The sequence below is a fragment of the Scyliorhinus torazame genome, chromosome 1, assembly GCF_047496885.1.
Source record: "Scyliorhinus torazame isolate Kashiwa2021f chromosome 1, sScyTor2.1, whole genome shotgun sequence".
In the NCBI taxonomy this organism is placed as follows: domain Eukaryota; kingdom Metazoa; phylum Chordata; class Chondrichthyes; order Carcharhiniformes; family Scyliorhinidae; genus Scyliorhinus; species Scyliorhinus torazame.
This window is the reverse complement of record NC_092707.1, coordinates 295,185,517-295,202,112: the sequence shown is the minus strand read 5'-3', so window position 1 is coordinate 295,202,112 and position 16,596 is coordinate 295,185,517. Positions and strand designations below refer to the sequence as shown.

The window sequence follows — 16,596 nt, the reverse complement described above, 5'->3', positions numbered from 1 at the left end:
CTTCCAAAATTCTATAGATTCTGGAATGGTTCCTGTGGATTGGAAGATAGCAGACTTAACCCCACTAATTAAGAAAGAAAATCCCACTAATTAAGAAAGAAGGGAAAGAGAAAACCATTCTACAGGCCTGTCAGCTGATATCAGTAGTTGGAAAATGCTAGGATCTGTTATAAAGGATGTGATAACTGAACACTTGAAAATAAAGGTATGATTGGGTAGAGTCAGCATAGAGTTATGATGGGTAAATCATGTTTGACGAACCTGTTGGGAGTGTATTGAGGATATGACTAGCAGAATAGATATGGGGAACCAGTGGATGTGGTGTATTTGGATTTTCAGAAGGCTTTTCATAAGGTCCACATAAGTGATTAGTAATATACTAGCGTGGATCAAAAATTGGTTACTGGGCAGAATACAAAGTAGGACTAAACACGTCACTCTCAGGTTGGCATGCTGCATAGTGAGGTACTTACAAGGATCAGTATTTGGGTCCCAGTTATTCACAATCCATACTAATGATGTGTACTAAATGCAGTATTTCTAAGTTTGCTGATGGCACAAAACTAGATGGGAATGTGAGTGGTGAAAAGGATGCAAAGACGCTTCTAGGGGATTTAGACAGGCTAGGTAAGTAGGCAAGAACATGGCAGATGGAATCTAATGTGAAAAATGTTTAGTTATGCAGTTTGGTAGGAGAAACAGAAATGAATATTTTTACTTAGTGCGTGATTGAGAAGTGTTGATGTCCAAAGGAACCTGGGTGTTCTTGTTTATGAGACACTGAAAGCTAGTGTGGAGGTGCAACAAGCTATTAGGCGAGCAAAGAGTATGTTGGTTTAGAGTATAGGAGTAAAGATGCCTTGCTGCAATTGTACAAAGCCTTGGTGAGACCTCATCTGGAGTATTGCAGAGAGTTTTGGTCTCTACCGAAGGAAGGATATATTTGCCATAGAAAAGGTGTAATGAAATTTCACCAAACTAAGACGGGACTATCCCAAAAGGAGAGATTGGGCCTATCGTCTCTCGAGTTTACAAGAATGAGAGCAAATTTACTGGATTGAATCTGGGACCTTTGACTGAATGACTGAGCTACTCATTAGGTAAACTTACTGGCTATCTATTTTTTAAAGGAAAAATTGAGTGATTTTCTAGCATCTTTTTTAGCTATTGTATTCTACACTTGGCTGCAAATAGCTATTCGGGTTACAGGAGAAAATGTCACACCTCCAAGAATGCTAGTATATGGTGAATTGCAGAATATACCTTTCAGAAATAGTTTAGAGTTAGTGGATAAATCTGATTAAACTTGCTGCACTTAATTATTATCCAATTTACACTGACTAAAGACTTGTTGGAAATTGCTATTTTTTTGGTACTGGACAAATCACCTGGTCTTGTAATCTTTTGAGAATTAAGCTTGAAGAACAAAATACTAATTTACTGTAGCTAACAGATTTATTATGTGAATTAAGATTGTCAGCAGGTATGTCCATAAGTGCTTTGTTGACTCTTGGTACATGGGATAGATTGTCCTATCTTTAGGCTTGTTTGCAATCTAGTTTCAAAAAAATGCTGGGCGCAATTCTCCCATCGGGAGACTAAGTCCCGACGCCGGAGTGAAAACCGGAGTGTTTCACTCCGGTGTCGGAGGCCGTTCCCAGCCCCCTATTCTCCTGCCCCCGGGGGCTAGGAGCGGCGCCGCGTCATTTACACGCGCCGGGCCTTGGCGCCGTGTAAATGATGTCACCCACGCATGCGCGGGTTGGCCGACGCCAACCCGCGCATGCACGGTTGCCGTCCTCCCCGCAGCTGCCCCACAAGAAGATGGCGGATCGATCTTGCGGGGCAGCGGAGGAAAGGAGGTCCTCCTTCAGAGAGGCCGGCCCGCCGATCGGTGGGCACCGATCGTGGGCCAGACCCCTTTTGAGCCCCCCCCCCCCCGGTGCAGGAACCCCCCTCAGCCCCCACAGGCTACCCCCCCAACGTTCCCGTGCTGTTCCCGCCGGCAGCGACCAGGTGTGGATGGTGCCGGCGGGAACCTGTCGTGTTGGGCAGGCCGCTCGGCCCATCCGGGCCGGAGAATCACTGCTCACCCATTACCAACGGCAATCGGTGATTCTCCCAGCAGCCAGCCGCGATTCGCGCCGCGCCAGTTTGGGGGTGTTGGGAGAATCGCGTGCGGGCGTCGGGACGGCGTGGCGGGACACGCGCGGCGCCCAGGCGATCTCCCACCCGGCCTTGGGGGAGGGGGGGGGAGAATTCCGCCCGCTGCATCTCACTGTTGGAATTAGTGAATGTAAGCTATCTTTCTGCTCAAGCTAGTTTTGATAGCTCCTCTTACAAGTATTACACAGAAAGGTAATAACCCACTGTACTCCTGGGATAAAGGATACTGCACAAACTTATTATACAGTGCTGTAATTGAAGTTTCATACAGTTGGTGTCTACCTGTATGACTACTCTACAATAAAGCAGACCACTAACTGATTTTTCTTCTGTATTCTTTCATTTTCTTGTCACCTGACTGTTACTGTGATGAATGTAAGACATTGGTATACATATTGTATTTTATGTATCTAGTGCAGTAATGCTTTTTAAAAGCCTGGGTTAGGATGTGTATATATCAGCTGCAGTATTTATTTTTTTAATCCTGGTTTAAAAGAAAGACACTCTGTGGCTGCAGGAGGAGCAATTAAGGTGGTGTAAATGTGAAATCATTCTTTTGAACCTTGTTTATGTTTACAAGGAGAGGCATAATGGTTTTTTGTTATGCATTTTAGAGATTCCCTGGGAAGTAGATAATTAGAAACATTGTGTTTTTAAACTTAAGCAAGGATGTCATGGGATTTGAGTGAAATGGGGATGATGTAACTAATGGGAAGAGCCAGGTCTGGTGTCGTTCATTTTGCGTGGTTGAGTTCTTTTGGAAGCTGTAAAGCAGTTTCTGCAGGAGGCAGACAGAGATTCAACATAAATCTGACAGAATCTCTCTCTCTCTCTCTCCAAGCAGCCTCTCACAAGATCTCTATCCAAAGATTGTCAAGTAATCTGGTGTTTTCTGTCAAGTAATCCAATGTTTTCTAACTCGATTTAAAAGTGTTTTTTGACCTGTGATGGATCTTGTTTGATTGGAGATTAAGAAGATATCGGTTAAAATTAAAGTGGTTCCTTTTATTGTCAAGCATTGTTTAACTGGTAATTGTGAGCTGTGTTTCTCTGATGTTACAGTAGTTTAATACTGTGTGAATAAGAAAGTTTGTTTTAATATATGTTTTCACAGTTTTTGCATGGAATTACTCCTGGAGCGAAGTATCCTTTCCTCACCATTTAAACTTTTTAAAAAAATATTGGGGTTTCTGACCGGTATCCTAGCAAATATTGGGATCTGCTCTGGGATCATAATATCAGGAAATTTGGAAGATGGCAGAAAGTCTCATTTGACTAAGTACATTAAATCCTCCTAGAAGATGAAATGAATAGTTTATCTTGCTGGATGGGGTAAGGGACTTGATATTTCTGTAGTGGCTGTAATGCCACATCAGACATCATAATTAGCTTGACCTTTTTAACCCTCTCCTGCCTTCTGTTAGCATGGCGGTATACTGATAAGTTTATTGTGAGGGGATTTGATTACATAAGCTTTGACAAAGGATCATCTGGACTTGAAACGTTAGCTCTTTTCTCTCCCTACAGATGCTGCCAGATCTTCTGAGATTTTCCAGCATTTTCCCTGTTGGACATAAGTAGGGAGGTTATGCTTCAGTTGTGCAGGCATTGGTGAGCCCACACCTGGAATAGTGTGTCCATTATTGGTCTCCTTATTTAAGGAAAGTTGTAAGTGTTTCAGAGAAGCCGTTCAGAGAAGGTTTACTCGACTAATACCAGAAAAGGGCGGGTTGGAGCGGTTAGGCTGGTAAATGCCTTCACTTAAAGGGTAAATGACATTCTGTTAAGGAATTTAAATTATTAAATGGAAAGCACTCTCGGATGGAGCCTTAGATACTGTCTAATTGGAGAAATTGTATAGCTGTTAAATGCTGTGAATGTGTTCTCAATGGTAAACGCTGGTATAATCCTGCCTAGTAAAGTGCACTGCAAATTAGACTTTGAACAGTGAGCTAAGGTTCAGTTGAATCATAGAATTGAAGCCCGACAATGCAGAAGGAGGCCGTTCGGCCCATAGAGTCTGCACCAACCCTCTGAAAGAACACCCCACCTAGGGTCAGGTCCACCCTATCCCCATTACCCAGTAACCCCACCTAACCTTTAGGATACTAAGAGGTAATTTAGCATGGTCAGTCCACCTAACCTGCACATCTTTGAACTGTGGCCGGAAACCGGAGCATGGGGAGAAAGTAAAAACTCCACACAGACAGTGACCTGAGGCCGGAATTGAACCCGGGTCCCCGGCACTGTGAGGCAGCAGTGCTAACCACTGTGCCACCGTACTTTTGAAGAAAAGTGATTTATTGTTAGAATTTCAGAATTTTATTATATCCAGTTTCTAAGAGCACTTTTTGTTTTCAGAAGTCGAACTGCATTTTTGAAATATTTTGCCTCCAAACTGCCAATACTTTAACCTTTTAAAGGTTATCCTTCTGGGTCAGGTGCATTTTAAGTTTTCCGCTTGCTTATGAAACTGAATCAAACAACTATTATTTTATTAGAAGCATTTAAATGGCAGTTGTAGCATTGCTATTATGATACTGAGCTTGGGCTAAAAATATATTTTTTAGTTTACATAAACCCCTCTTGTCCTATATTACTTCCTTAGTCTCCCCTATCCCAGTGTACGCCATTTTAATATCCCAGCAGAGAGTTCATACCACAGTTTGCTGGAAAAATAATATGCCCAGCAAGCATGGCAGAGGATTGAAAGCAGTGCAGTCAATGTCTGATATATATCCAAGGTAGTGTGCCCAACACAGAATGGAATAGATTATTTAACAGGGACATGTTTAAGATCAATTACTTCGAACTGATGAGGTGTTGCAGTATGTAGTAACAAAAACTTAGATTGTGTTTGAGTATAAATAAAGGCCTATAATATACTTCTATAGCGCTTGGGGCTCAAGGGATATGGGGGAAGGTGGGATCAGGGTATTGAACTTGGTGATCAGCCATGATCATAGTGAATGATGGAGCAGGCTTGAAGGGTTGAATGACCTCCTGCTTCTATTTTCGATATGTATAGGGTTGTCTACCAAACTGAGTGCAAGTCCAAGTCATATTTTATTACCACTTGCAATCCATGTTTGGGTCACATGCTCAATAAATAAATATTAATACAAAATATCAGTCTGGGGAAAACCAAAATACTCCTGGCAGTCAAAGCATATAGAACACACTGGCACCCTCAGGCAACTGAGCCTGCCTGTGTTGTTCTGTAATGGTTAATGTGGTTGTAGCATTAATTCTGTAAGCTCTATTTCAACATTGATTTTAATGTGCGCAGTGTTTTGATAAATGGCTTTTTAACTTTATCGCCAATGGTCCCTGTGAGGAAGTACACAGGTCTAAGAAAATTCTGGCGTAATGCACATCATAACATAATTCACTTCAGAGGTTGACCCTGATTTTGTGGTAGTAATGACGATGAAATTGTGAGGATTTGTTGTCATTGCCCCTCTGAAATTGACAGAAACTTCTGAGGATTGCTTATGTGAAGTTAAACATGGAAACCCAGAAGTTGCTGTCAGCGATGTGACGCTTGTTCACAGGGTTCAGTGTTGAGGTACTCCATTTGTAATCGAGACAAAATCACTGAACTGAACTGATGAAAACTTTCCCTTTTATGCTATTAATCTCATTGTAAAAAAAACCCTTGAAATAGTTGCATCTTGTTGAATGAAATGTGACTGGGTTTTTAAAGTTCATAACTGCTGCTGAAAATTACACTTTGGTATTGGAAATCCAATTTGATATTTGTAGAAATTCAAATTTCTCTCATGGTGAATTTTACATTCTTTAAACTTTTAAAAAAAAATGGTTGATTTACAGCTTCATAGAATTCACAGTGCAGAAGGAGGCCATTCTGGCCATCAAGTCTGCACCGGCCCTAACAAAGAGCACCCTACTCACGCCTACGTATCTACCCATACCCCATAACCCAGTAACCCCCACTTAACCTTTTTGGCCACTAAGGGCAATTTAGCATGGCCAATCCAGCTAACCAACACATCTTTGGACTATTTTAATCCAATTGAGTGTGTCCTAATTATTTATTTTGCTATGTGTTAAATTTAAAATGAAGGATCATTAGTGCATTTATACTTCCTAGTTTGTTGTCTGTGAGACTACCTCAATGTGATTGGTTGCTTACGTTTCTTTACCTTATCTTGACTTGGTTCCAAATTCAAATAGGGAAAGTGTAAATTCATGCCACAAAAATTGCTACTTTTTGTTGGCAGCTTTCTTCAAGGTCACCAGCAAGCACCATTGCTTTGTCACTGACTGAAATCCAGGTCATTATTTCCTGGAATTCCTACACCATAAATCGTGTAAATTATAGATGGAATGTTTCCATTCACAAGATTTAAGCAAATTCAGGCTGATTATTTTAACTTCAATTGTTGCCGTTAACTATTCAAGTTTAAAATCATTTACTTGTTTCTTATCCCTCCCTGTGGACTCTCTACATTTTGGAAGTGGCACAAGCTTTTGTTTCATCGAAAAAAGCAATTTGGTTTAAAAGAATTTTCAAATGTTGGTTTAGGACAATTGAATGGCAGGAAATGTAAAATTTGCTATCATATCCAGATATACAAAAATGACAAAACAGAAATAATGGACTCTGCCAAAGAATCACAGGAATTTGTCCACTAACTTGACTTTTGAATCCCTTACAAAACATATTTAACCAAAGTCTCAAGTTATTCTGTAAACACTAGAGAAATGTCTTTCTCCATTCAGATAAATTCCATGCTTTAGGAGAAACTAGTCCTGAACAGTTTCACGCTTGCCAAAGAGATTTTGACTGGTTTCACTCCATTCATCCTGTTGCCTTATTCCTGCCAGACATATCAAAGTGTAGCTTGAAATGATTCTTCCCTCCACTGTAGTGTCATTCAGAAACCAACATTTTCTGATTTTAGAATTTAGAGAAGTATCCTATTGTGTAAGATTGTTAGGATATTGTGAACTTGTAAATTATGTGCTTTTTGACAAATTAATTTTGATTAAATTAATGCTGTTGAGATTAATGACAAATATGGCTTTGGGTTCCAGCTTCGTGATAGAAACTGGGCAGCATGGTCAAGCTGGACCGAAGGGCCTGTTTCCATGCTGTAAACGTCTATGACTCTTAAGATACCTCAGAAAAATACTTTCTGATGATAAATTGATGAATACAAAAATATAGTTAAAGGGATTTAAACCCTTGAAAATAGTGCAATTGTTGATGTGAAGTTTATACAAGCTTTACGCTGGGTACTTTCATTGAACTCTCTCATGGGATTCTCTCTTCCTTCAGATGCCTCCTCAGTATAGTCAGCAGGGTATGAGCAGTTACTGCCAACAGGGCCAACAACCATACTACAATCAGCAGCAACAACAGCCTTCGTACTTGCAACAGACACAACAGAGGTACCAACCCCAACAGGTAAGCATATTTACTTACCAGACTAGGGTTCCAGAGATTTAAACTGGACTGCAGACACACTTTAACAGAAGAAAAAATAATTAAGTAAATTGTTTACTTTGCATTGAGGACTGCCAACATTGATACTTAGACTGAATCTTAGACTAACTTGACCAATGTGAAGTGGTGTTTAAATGTTTAACTTGTTATGAAGAAGTATCCTATCATTCATCATTTCTTTTTGATTCATGTTTCTACTTTGAAATCTTTCAGAGCAGTTACTTCTCCAGAATCCGGTATATATAATATTCTGATGGAAAGTGATTGCCCTGGTCAGTTCATGCAGTGAGATCATCAAACACATTGATCTACACCCAGCCACTTAAGCAACTCTTCTCCTGATTTGTTTTGACACCTATCTATTTACTGATAAAAAAAGTGGTAATCAACATTGCAGTTTTGGATTAAATGATTGCAACTGAAATAGCCAGTTCTGAGATTTAGTCGTCTTCAGGCTTAATGAGATTTGTGACTTCTGAAAAATTAGGTGTTATTTTATGATAAGTCATGTTTCTTTTTGCCTTTGAGGGACAATGGAAGATTTTAGCTTTTGATTCTTTGCCATGCACTTAAAGCTGTTTACAAAATGTATTCCCAAAATCATAATTTAAGATTTCCCATTGTTACAAATATTTTTGTTTTGTATTTGTGACATTCTGATTACCATAACATAACCGGGGGCAGCACGGTGGTGCAGTGGTTAGCACTGCTGCCTAACGGCGCCGAGGTCCCAGGTTCGATCCCGGCTCTGGGTCACTGTCTGTGTGGATTTTGCACATTCTCCCCGTGTTTGTGTGGGTTTCGCCCCCACAACCCAAAGATATTCTATGTAGGTGGATTGGCCACGCTAAATTGCCTCTTAATTGGAGAAAATGAATTGGGTACTCTAAATTTATTTTAAAAAACATAACATGCAGGTTCTCATATTAGAAACATCTCCATGATGAGTGAAGTGAATCCTTTATCTAATTATAGAAAGGATATGTACTGATTCCAATTGGTAGTTACCAAATCTGTAAATTCCACAAATTAAAATTAAACCACGGATTTTTGTCAGGAAATGCTAATATCAAATAGGCTCACTAGGCTGTATTGAACTGCTGTATGAGAGTTGGTGATTATGCATGGTGCATCTTGCCTGTTTGTAGGAAGAAAACTAGTTAACTTAATTTAAATGCCTGTAAAAGAGAGCTTTTACAGTGCTTGCATTTGTTAAATCTTCCAGTGTTACAGGAAACAATTAGAAGCAGTAATGTAGAGGCAATGGAGAAGCTGCAAGATTCACAAGGGTGATACTAGAACTGAGATGTTATAATGATCAGGAAAGATTGAACAAGCTGAGGTCTATTTTTCTGAAAGAGAAGGCAGTGAGGGTGACCTGAGGCCTTCAAAATTATTGGTAGGGTAGATGTAAGGGAAAATGTTTCCATTTGTGGGGGCAACTAAAACTATGGACAAAGAATATAAGGGCCAGTAAATCCAACAGAAAGTTCAAGAGAAACACCTGTACCCAAAGAGTAGTAAGAATGTGGAAATTGTTACCAGAGAGTAGTTGAAGCAAATATCATGTATTTAAGGGGATGCTATATAAATAAGCACATTGAGGGAGAAAGGATAGATTATGCTGATGGGGTCAAATGAAGAAGAGTGGGAAGAGTCTTGTAGAATATAAATACTGGTATGGACCAATTGGATCAAATGGCCTATTTTTGTGCTGTGCATTCTATGTAATTGTACTTTTCTTTTCATTCCTGGCAATCCCAGCAGTTGTTGCCCATCTCTAATTGTCCTTGAGAAGGTTGTAGTGAGCTGCTTTCTTGAACAGTTTGCAGTCTATAGGTGTAGATTCATCCAATTCATAGAATCATATCATAGAATTTACAGTGCAGAAGGAGGTCATTCGGTCCATTGAGTCTGCACCGGCCCTTGGAAAGAGCACCCTACCCAAGCGCACACCTCCACCCCATCCCCGTAACCCAGTGACCCCACCCAACCTTTTTGGACACTAAGGACAATTTAGCATGGCCAGATCTACCTAACCTGTACATCTTTGGACTGTGGGAGGAAACCGGAGCACCCGGAGGAAACTCACATAGACACGGGGAGAAAGTGCAAACTCCGCACAGACAGTGACCCAAGCCGGGAATCTAACCTGGGACCCTGGAACTGTGAAGCTGCTGTGCTACCGTGCCCCCCCCAGCGGCAATTGACCTAGCGACAGTGAAAGTTTGCCACTATAGTTAGATATAGTTCAAAGTCAGGATTGTATTTGGCTTGGCGGAGAAATTGCAGGTGGTAGTATTCCCTTGCGCCAGGGGCCCATGTCCTTCTAGAAGGTGGAGATCGAAAGTGCTGTCGCTGGAGCCTTGGCAAGTTACTGCAGTGCTACTTGTATACGGTACAGACTGCTGCCTCTGTGCTTCTTGCATGCCATACTGACAATGTAAAACTTGCATAGGGAAGGAAGGAGAGACTACAGAATGTAATGTTCCAGTCATAGCTAGGATGTAGAGAAAAGATAAATTTAATACAAGGTAGATCCATTCAAAAGTCCGATGGCATCAGGGAAGAAGCTGTTCTTGAGTCGGTTGGTACGTGACCTCAAACTTTTGTATCTTTTTCCTGAAGGAAGAAGGTGGAACAGATTATGTCCGGGGTGCATGGAGTCCCTAATTATGCTGGTTGCCTTTCCGAGGCAGTGGGAATTATAGACCAAATCAATGGATAGGAGGCTGGTTTGCCTGATGGACTGGGCTACATTCACAATATTTCATAGTTTCCTGCGGTCTTGGGCAGAGCAGGCTGTGATACAACCAGAAATAATTCTTTCAATGGTGCATCTGTAAAGGTTTATGAGAGTCTAAGGAAATCCATCAAAGATGCCAAAAGGCAGTACCGGACCAAGCCGAATCCCAGGCTAGCCACACGGACCCCGTCGACTATGGCAAGGGCTGCAAGACATAACGGGCTACAAGATTAAGCAAGTAAAATCGCCGGCTCCAACACACCCCTCCCTGATGAGCTCAAGGCAACTTTGAGCAAGAGGTCAGCGAGAGCACGCTCTCCACCCTGGAAGCCTCGGGTGAACTTGTATCTGAGGTCACCTTTGCAGATATCAGGGCAGCCTTCTTGAAGGTCAACCCACGGAAAACCACTGGCCCGGATGGGGTATCCGGGTGAGCACTCAGATCTTACGTGGATCAGCTGGTGGGGGTTTTCGCAGGCATCTTCAACCTCTCTTTACAACAATCTGAGGTCTGTATCTGCTTCAAGAAGACAACCATCATCCCTGCACCAAAGAAACGCCAAGCAGTGTGCCTTAATGACTATCGTCCAGTGGCTCTGACATCCATCATTATGAAGTGCTTCGAAAGGTTAGTCATGGCACGGATCAACTCCAGCCAACGGATTGCCTTGATCCACTACTGTTCGCCTACTGCTGCAACAGGCCCACAGCAGACGCCATCTCCTTGGCCCTACACTCAACCCTGGAACACCTTGATGACACATACACCTATGTCAGACTCCTATTTATTGACTACAGCTCGTCCATCAACACTATTATTCCGACGAAATTCATCTCCAAACTCCGTGGCCTGGGCCTCAGCTCCTCCCTCTGTGACTGGATCCTGAACTTCTTAACCCACAGACCACAATCAATAAGGATAGGCAACAACACCTCCTCCACGATCATCCTCAACACCGGTGCCCCACAGGGTTGTATCCTTAGCCCCCTACTATACTTATACACCTATGACTGTGTGGCTAAATTCCCTTCCAACTCGATTTTCAAATTTGCTGATGACACCACAGTAGTGGGTCGGATTTCAAACAATGACGCGACAGAGTACAGGAATGAGACAGAGAATCTGGTGAACTGGTGCGACAACAATAATCTCTCCCTCAATGTCAACAAAACGAAGGAGATTGTCATCGACTTCAGGAAGCGTAGAGGAGAACATGCCCCTGTATACACCAGTGGGAACAAAGTATAAAGGGTTGAGAGCTTCAAGTTTTTAGGTGTCCAGATTACCAACAACCTGTCCTTGACCCCCCATGCCGACACTATAGTTAAGAAAGCCCATCAATGATTCTACTTTCTCAGACTAAGGTTGCGGATGGGGTGGCATTCACTTAGGCATTCGTCCTGGACAGCGTTGATTATCTTTTTTTTTTAAATTTAGAGTACCCAATTCATTTTTTCCAATTAAGGGACAATTTAGTGTGGCCAATCCACCTACCCTGCACATCTTTGGGTTGTGGAGGTGAAACCCAAGCAAACACGGGGAGAATGTGCAAACTCCACACGGACAGTGACCCAGAGCCGGGATCGAATCTGGGACCTCGGCGCCATGAGGCAGCAGTGCTAACCACTACTCCACCATGCCGCCCTTAACGTTGATTATCTTGAATGTTGTTGGAGCCATACTCATCCAGGAAAGTGGAGAATATTTCCTCGCACTCCTGACTTGTGCCTTTTAAATGCTGTTGAATATCCAGCGACAATAGTCTGAATAGCTTTACCCTGCCTAGACCCATTCCTCTGCCCTATCCCCGTAATCACATAAACCCACCTAACCTGCACATCTTCGGACTGTGGGTGGTAACCGGACCACCCTGAGGAAACCCACGCAGACATGGGGAGAAAGCGGAAACTCCACACACTCACCCAAGGCTGGAATTGAACCATGGTCCCTGGCATTGTGAAGCAGCATTGCTAGCCACTTGCTGCCCATGATGACACCACACCCACACAGTGTCCCCCCTCACTGTTTCCCAATATAAGCAGTCTCATAGCATCTAACTGGTTCAGCATCCTGTTATGGGCCAGGCCTTTGAAACTCCAAAGTATATTATGAAGTCCACCTGATCTACAACCTTTATATTGAATTTAGCGAGGATGAGCACAAGAGCCTTCCCTTCAGGTGTGATTCATCAGTCTTCCCAGACATTTTTATCAAAATAGGCTTTATTCTGAGAACTTAGTTATATATATATAAACACACAGCAATAATTATTTATCAATTACAAACAAAAAGACACCACACAGCTACAGTAATCTATGTATAGCACTTAATGAATTCCCCCTTAACTATTCCAATTCGAAAACAAAATCCCACAAACCAAAAACCCCTTTTCAAGGGCGTGGCCCAGCACTCTGTATTCTCACTTGAATAAGACTGCCTTTCCCTGAGATTCTTAACCCGTCTCACCAGCAAGTTGAAACCCTTCTGCAAAGTAAACTATATATTTTAAGTTACCAAAGCAGGTAGCTATGCTCAATGGGTTTTTTCTGTAACAACCCCCGTTAAAATGAAAATGGAGAGAGACAGGCCAAATCACTTATTTTCTCTGTCTGTAGTCCACAGCAGTCAAAACTGAAAGTGAAACTCAAAAAAAACCTCACAGCCACAGCTCAGCTCCACCTACAAAATTACATCACTGAAGCCATGTGATAAGACAAAAACCTTTCTTAAAGGGACACGCTCATGACAATCTACAAATTCCCACCTTCAGCACTAAACGGGTGCTCATCATGCATTAATGGGCCATGGATATGAATTTTATTATGATCCTGTTAGGGGCCATTAATATTTAAAGAGAAATTTGAATACCCAGCAATCAACGAACAGCACAATGCCACAAGATTTCACGGTTACAAGCTTTATTCTATGTAAGAATCAAAGCAAGCAATCTTAACTTTATATTATAGTGTATAATTACTTATGCTACAAATTCAGTTCTAACTTTTACTTCCCCTGAGAATTTCTTTCATCAAGTACAACTATCTAAGAAGATTCATTCACATCTTCAAAGACCAATCCATCAGGTATGCAGGGCCCTACAAAATTCACTTTAATTCCCCTCAGTGTTCCAGCCATTCTCCAAGGTAACACCTAATGGGGATCCTTCCATTAACTTATTAGTTATGTGATCCTCTAACTTTTAATTGATACCTCATCACTGTGGATGATTCAGCCCGTTGGCCTGGGTGTTGACAGATCCCCAGCTGTCTTCTCATAGTTTCCAAGCTAACTCTGCCAACTGTTTTCTACCAGGAGATTCTCTGAGGACCACTGTAGGTTTCTTCTTCTAGCTACAAGCTAGTCAAATCTTTCAGTTTTTTTCTTCACAATGTCCAAATTGAGCCTGAATATCACCCGCATTCCACGTGGTGAATGATAAAGTTAGTATTTTCCATGCTTAAAGTGCATGCCTGACTAACCATCATTTCCTGGTGGTTCTCTCAATCCAATGAAATTAAAACCACAACTGCCTGCTCACCGGGTAGCAAATACATCCAGACGACATCAACGAAAGAACCTTCTACCCACACAGCCCATATCTATGACAGTGTAGCTTGCATTAGGATGTTCTCAAACAGATATGTAAACAAATTATTTTACCTTCCACTCAACTTTGAAAAAGTGCTGCCTTTCAGATAAGATCTTAAACCCAGGATCCATTTGCCTACTTAGGCAGATGTAAAACGCACTATTTCAGAATTATCTCTGGTGTCATGACAAATATTTATCCCTCAATCAACATCGCAAAATCAATCTGATTTGTTGGTCATTGTCACATTGTGCAGAGACTCTTGTGCTTGCTGCATTACAACAGTGACTGCACTTCAAAGACTTAAATGGCTGTAAAGTGCTCTCAGATGTCTGGAGGTCGGGAAAGGTGCTATTAAAATGTAAACTGTGGGCAGGAATGATGATTATTTCCAGAGCCACCACCTCCTCTAGATCAGGCTCTGTAATCTGTGTTGTCTCTATTTCTCATTTGCCTTCTCCTTGACGTTCTTTGTTTCCTTCTCCTACATGGATGGTACAGCATACTTATAAGTGATCCTCTGGCACGTGTGCATGTATTTAAGGAACAGGGGTGATGGGGCCATTTGAAAGCATGTGAGAATCAGCGATGAATGAGGTATTACAGATTATGAGGGTTGTGGTGGATAGAAGAAAGGGGAGGTGAATGAGAGGAGTTGATTTACATGAAACAATAGGTGTTGATAACAATGATGTGAGGAGAGCTAAGGATGGAGTATATGGCAGAAGGTGTGTCGGTGCACTGTAGAATGCAGGTGGCTATCTAACTTTGCTCACCTTTCCTGATCTGGTTATTGAAACATTTGTGTCACTGGATCCATTGCCGCATGGCAACAGTCCTGTTTGCTCACCTCCTGTGCCACTTCAAGCCACACCTATGCAGTGGAAGCAGGTTTTTCCCTCTACATTGTTGAGAAACAGATTCTCCTCCTAGCCATATTAGTGTTCTCATTCTAACCAACTATCTTTCAAGTTCCAAAATTACTACTGTTTTGTCCCTGAACCTGGACCAACCATTAAATAGTTGAGGTGAAATTGTGTCATGCAGGTCCCCGTTACACGTGCTTGCATGTAATGGAGATGTGAAACATGGAAGGAAATAAAATGGTCACCCGGTATTCTCATTAAAATCTGATGCTTTTAATCATTCCGTGAGGTTGCTAATCACTATAAAAGTTGTAATCACACTTTGGATTGGTGCATATTAGAAATTGGCAATTTTACAAAATCTGACCTTTGTGGATCTGGTCAAAATATGCATGTCTGCAACCAAGATTTTGAAGGCTTCATTCCTTATCAGTTTGATAAAACCTTGAAAGTGTCTTGCTGCAATCGTACTGCTGTGCAGTGTGTGGTAGTCTTATTTTTTTTAAAGCTGTACATATCTTTGCTGTTTTATAAGAGGTTAATTAAAACAATTAACAACTGATGCAAAATGTTATTCTCACATGAAATTCAATCAATTCAGAAATGTAATTTACTTCATCAAGTTGTAGCAAGAACATGAATGAGGCCCATTATTATTATCCTGTATTGGTTATGAACCATATAAATTCTGCTATGAGGTAATGGGAAATGAAAACTCCGGTTTTGGCTCGTAAAGGATGAGAGAGGTGAAAAACAGTTTCTCTAAATGTTTACACCATTTAAAGAATCTTTTAATTATTGGAATGTGTGTGAAAGGCTAATAACTTGCAAATTGCCACAAACATCGTTTAACAATAGCATCCTGAAATTACCATTTTCATTGAGAATAAGTACAGATGTAGTGAGCTCTGTATTCTCTCTTGTTGACTTGGGAATTCTTATGATGATACATTTTGCACCATTGACATCACAACGTCCCTTTCCATCATTAGTCAATGTAATTTAGTTGCAGGTAATTGTATGACAAGAGGCTACAACTGATGGAAATGAGCCTCCCTTTCAGCGATTTTGCGTATAATTGAGAACTCAGCATAATATATACATACATTACGTTCATAGTTAGCACAGGCAAGCTGTGTCACAAAGGTTCCTACCGCATTGTAATCTTTGTGTATATTTCTGTTTGAATGGACATTTTGGCCTATTGTGCCTATATTACTGAGCCTGAAGCATATGCTGGTCATTCTAATACTGCTTTTAGCCCCTGACTCCATACCTTTCATTTTTTTTCTTTCTTAAATGCTTTTATCTTTTGGACCTGTTCATAAGTCTGGTTATCAATAAAGCTAATGAAATGTAGAATTTTATTAAAAAGAATAGGCTTCAGTTATAACGAGCCTTGGTCAGATCCTACATGGAGGACTTCATTCAGTCCTCTGTTGCTCTTTTTAGCCTTAGTTTTATTACCTCTGATTATGTCACCTTTGCTCATGAGTCGCCAGGTATCTTTCTGATACCGCCACGTGGTTCAATCTCGAATTATGCTTAATAAGTCAGCACACCGCTTAGTAAGATTGAAATCAACGGTCATTTATTATATACAACAATTAATGCTTACACAATAATCCTACTATCTATATCGAAACCTACCACTACTGGCCAATGCTTAACTTTAGGAAGGGCCCACCAGGTCAGGGAAACGAATGGCTTATCGAATCAGATCTGGCCCGCGTGATTCAAAAGGCTGATACGGGT

At 41.3% G+C, this 16,596-nt stretch overlaps 1 protein-coding gene across 7 annotated transcripts in view; it reads left to right on the top strand.

Moving 5' to 3' along the window:
* arid1b (AT-rich interactive domain 1B) overlaps nt 1-16,596 on the top strand; it is a 717,990-nt gene that overhangs the window by 230,919 nt on the left and 470,475 nt on the right. For all 7 annotated transcript variants that reach the window (XM_072507646.1, XM_072507663.1, XM_072507657.1 and 4 more), the window contains exon 3: nt 7,472-7,600. In XM_072507646.1, the coding sequence (XP_072363747.1) occupies nt 7,472-7,600 (129 nt within the window). The remainder of the gene's footprint in view (nt 1-7,471; nt 7,601-16,596) is intronic.